This window comes from Plectropomus leopardus, unplaced genomic scaffold (assembly GCF_008729295.1).
Source record: "Plectropomus leopardus isolate mb unplaced genomic scaffold, YSFRI_Pleo_2.0 unplaced_scaffold17419, whole genome shotgun sequence".
NCBI lineage: Eukaryota > Metazoa > Chordata > Actinopteri > Perciformes > Serranidae > Plectropomus > Plectropomus leopardus.
The window spans coordinates 106-1,473 of NW_024618742.1; the positions used below are offsets into that span (position 1 = coordinate 106).

Consider the following 1,368-nt stretch of genomic DNA (forward strand, 5'->3'; position numbering starts at 1 on the left):
ATGCAGTGAACACACCAGCACTTATTTTGTTTTAATGAAACTCCTGAAATTTGCTCCTGGTGTTCTTAACCACTGTTTTGCAGTAAGGAAATAACAGGAGTTACAGGCAAACCAGCTTTAAAGTGACTTATTTTCTTTTTAAATAAGTGCTGTGTGGTAAATCTAACTTATGCATTTATGAGTGGTTCATGTGAAATTCAGATAGCAACTTTTCTTTGTCTCTGTGATTTTCTCAGTTGAAACAGACTGATGCACACAAGATCTGTGCCAGAAGTTTTGGGAAAGTGCGGTGGTCTAAGAAAATATGGACGTACTCGCAGTGCAGAGGAGTTACCACTGTGAACACTGTGGCAGCAGTTTCAGCCAACCGAATGCATATGAGTTACACCTACATACCCACACTGAAGAAACACCGTACTGCTGTGACAAATGTGGGAGAAATTTCAGCAACCGGAGCTCATACAGAAAACACCTGTCTAACCATACTGGACCATACCAGTGCGACCAATGTGAAAAGAGTTTCAATTACTTCTGTCATTACAAAAGACACCTGCGTGTCCACACAGGAGAGAAACCATACCAGTGTGAACAATGTGAAAAGAGGTTCAGTTTGTTAAGTACTTACAAGGACCACCAGCGTGTCCACACAGGAGAGAAGCCGTTCCAGTGTGATCAGTGTGAAAGGGGTTTCAGTCGCTTAAGTAATTACAAGACTCACCAGCGTGTCCACACAGGAGAGAAGCCACACCGGTGTGAACAGTGTGGGAGGAGTTTCAGTTTCTTAAGTGATTTTAAGCGACACCTGCGTATCCACACAGGAGAGAAGCCTTACTGCTGTGATCAGTGTGGGAAGAGTTTCAGTTGCCCAAGTCACTACAAGAGACACCTGCTGGTCCACTCTGGAGAGAGGCCGTTCCAGTGTGAAAACTGTGGAAAACGATTTGCTGAGTCGAATGATTATAACAGACACATGCGCACCCACACTGGTGAGAAGCCATATCAATGTGAGGAATGTGGAAAGAGATACACTCATTTAAGTAGTTACAGTCAACACTTGCGTTTACACACTGGAGAGAAACCATACTGGTGTTCTCAATGTAAAAGATTATTTGCTTGGTCAAAATCCTTGAAGGTACATCGTTGTGTTGATGCAGATGAAAAGAGTTTCGATTGAGTATAGGAGTGAAATTTGGGCATCCACTGACTTAGTGGATGAAGCAGGCCCCCCATGTATGAAGGCGGTGTCCTTGCTGCAGTGGCCGGGGGTTCGATTCCGGCTCCCGGCCCTTTGCTGCATGTCATCCCCTCTCTCTCCCCCTTTCACACTATCACTCTGTCCTATCTAACAAAGGCAAAAATGCCAAAAAA

General features: G+C 44.4%; 1 protein-coding gene across 1 annotated transcript; it reads left to right on the top strand.

Moving 5' to 3' along the window:
* Positions 1 to 207: 207 nt before the first annotated feature.
* LOC121964845 (zinc finger protein 239-like) lies at positions 208 to 1,312 on the top strand. The gene has a single exon (XM_042515028.1). It carries the CDS (start codon positions 305 to 307, stop codon positions 1,172 to 1,174), a length of 870 nt encoding a protein of 289 aa, XP_042370962.1. The 5' UTR covers positions 208 to 304; the 3' UTR covers positions 1,175 to 1,312.
* Positions 1,313 to 1,368: the final 56 nt, after the last annotated feature.